Source organism: Nicotiana sylvestris, chromosome 3 (genome assembly GCF_000393655.2).
Source record: "Nicotiana sylvestris chromosome 3, ASM39365v2, whole genome shotgun sequence".
Taxonomy (NCBI): Eukaryota; Viridiplantae; Streptophyta; class Magnoliopsida; order Solanales; family Solanaceae; genus Nicotiana; species Nicotiana sylvestris.
The window spans coordinates 164368177-164370137 of NC_091059.1; the positions used below are offsets into that span (position 1 = coordinate 164368177).

The following is a 1961-nucleotide window of genomic DNA, read 5'->3' on the forward strand; positions in this document are numbered from 1 at the left end:
ACTAATATTATCATATTAACGTGTGAATGGAGCAATTAGAATTAGTTACTGATCTTTTGTATGTTCAAACCTCTTTGGTTTGTATATTTTAACATTTCTTTTTCAATAAAGAGAGTCTGATTATATAAAAAGGAAATTTGAAATATATATTAAAAAAGAAATTTTAAAATATATGTTAACATATCTTCAGCACTCATTGCTTTTTGAGTCCTACTTATATAGTATATACAAAGATGGACTTATGCTTTGAGAAGAAGGGTCACTGGACCTCTTCGATAAAAATTCAGAATATATTAACGTGTATATATATATATTGAAAATAATCATATATTTTGCTTTGAACTGGATGGGGCACTGGTTGAACAACTCGCTCATGTGCTTGCCACCTTCAAATCTTAGGTTCGCCTCTGAATATATATATCAAGAAACTATATTAATAATGCATACACTTTATTGAGTGAGCATCCAATTTCACTAGCAATTCCAGATTAAAAGTAGTCCTACAACCCACGATTTAAAAAATTTGGGTACACACAAAACAAAGTAAGAACAAAAATATCACTAGAAAATGCTGCAAGTGATAGTACTTTACAGAAACAACAAAGTAAAAGGCAATCTGAATTGATGTAGCAAACACTCGTGAATTATTTCAAAACTTATTGAAGTACTAGTACTAGTGATGAGGAGGAGAAAAACTCTTCTTTTGCTGGCCTCGCATTTTATAAGTAACTAGTAAGATGTATTGAATAGTACTAGTTTTAGGTTTAGCTAGATATTAAGCAATCTGAGTTTAACTTAGCGGGCGAGATTTAACATATATCGCTGATCAGATTCTTGCCTCTGAAGTATTCTCTCATGATTGATCTTTTTTATGAAATCATCAAATTTCTTGTTGGATTCCTCTGGACTTACAGAGATGTCCCCTCTTAGCCCACCTATTCGAGACATGGATAAAGCATCGTTAAATGTCAATGACTTTTTCAGCTCCTTTTTCTTGTTTGTAATTGCTTTCCATGTCGCCTCCAATGAGTCATCCTCTTCTTCTTTGCTTTGAGTCTCCTTAAACTCTTCAAACTTTTGTTGCTTTGTCTTTGTTTTTGTAGCAGTGGTAATCTGTGGCGGATGTGGTGAACGTGGTTTCCTGATTTCATTGGCTTCATGACTCAAATGAGATATGTCTGGAAAAGTATATGCTGTCTGTATACTATCAATTTCAATGTCTTTCACACAGCTAGGCATCTCATCTTGAATATCTTCTAATAATACTGAAGGGTGTGAATTATAACGGCTGAAAAAAGACATAACAGTGTCCATTGCAATAGCAGAATTCGTTCTATTCGGCATGTCTACTTTTTCATGATGTTGTTGTTGAATATCATCAGCATCCTTTTTAACTAGAAAAACATTGAGAAATTCCATTATTGGGTGTTGAAATAATATAAGGATGACAACAGAATTGATGAAGACGCACATGTATAGTGGAGATGACAAGAAGCTTTTCAAAGAATTCAAACTTTCCCTCAGATTAACAAGAAACATGTCAAATAAGTAACTAGGACTTATAGCTTTTTTGAGCATGAAAAAAATAGACACAAGTCCTGTTGATAAGAGAAGAAGCTCTATGGTTAATATTGCAGTTTGGACCATGCTTTTCTTCTCTGATAATCCATAGTTAATCAAGGTTGCCATGGACAGAGATGGTGTAGAAGATGGGAAAAGAGCAAGAAAATACTGTTTTGTTCAAGTCTAATGAAGGGCTGAGATGTTTACAAGAAACGCATATTAAAAAGACAATTAGAGAAGTGGGAGAATTAAGTTGATGATAGGACTTGGGATTTTTAGTTTGCTGGTGCTGAATTCTTATATATCTTTACAGGCTAGACATTAGAGATAGACACATATACTGAGTATAATAATAACAATATAGACCCACATAGAACATCAAGTAAGGCTGATGGAAG

At 33.4% G+C, this 1961-nt stretch overlaps 1 protein-coding gene across 1 annotated transcript; it reads right to left on the reverse strand.

Moving 5' to 3' along the window:
* Window positions 1-795: 795 nt before the first annotated feature.
* Window positions 796-1689, reverse strand: LOC138888286 (uncharacterized). Its single transcript, XM_070170126.1, has one exon. It carries the CDS (start codon window positions 1687-1689, stop codon window positions 796-798), a length of 894 nt encoding a protein of 297 aa, XP_070026227.1.
* Between the last annotated feature and the right edge of the window lie 272 nt (window positions 1690-1961).

Coding starts and splice junctions, on each gene's coding strand:
- LOC138888286 (XM_070170126.1), bottom strand. CDS start 1,689: ATGGCAACCTTGATTAACTATGGATTATCAGAGAAGAAAAGCATGGTC.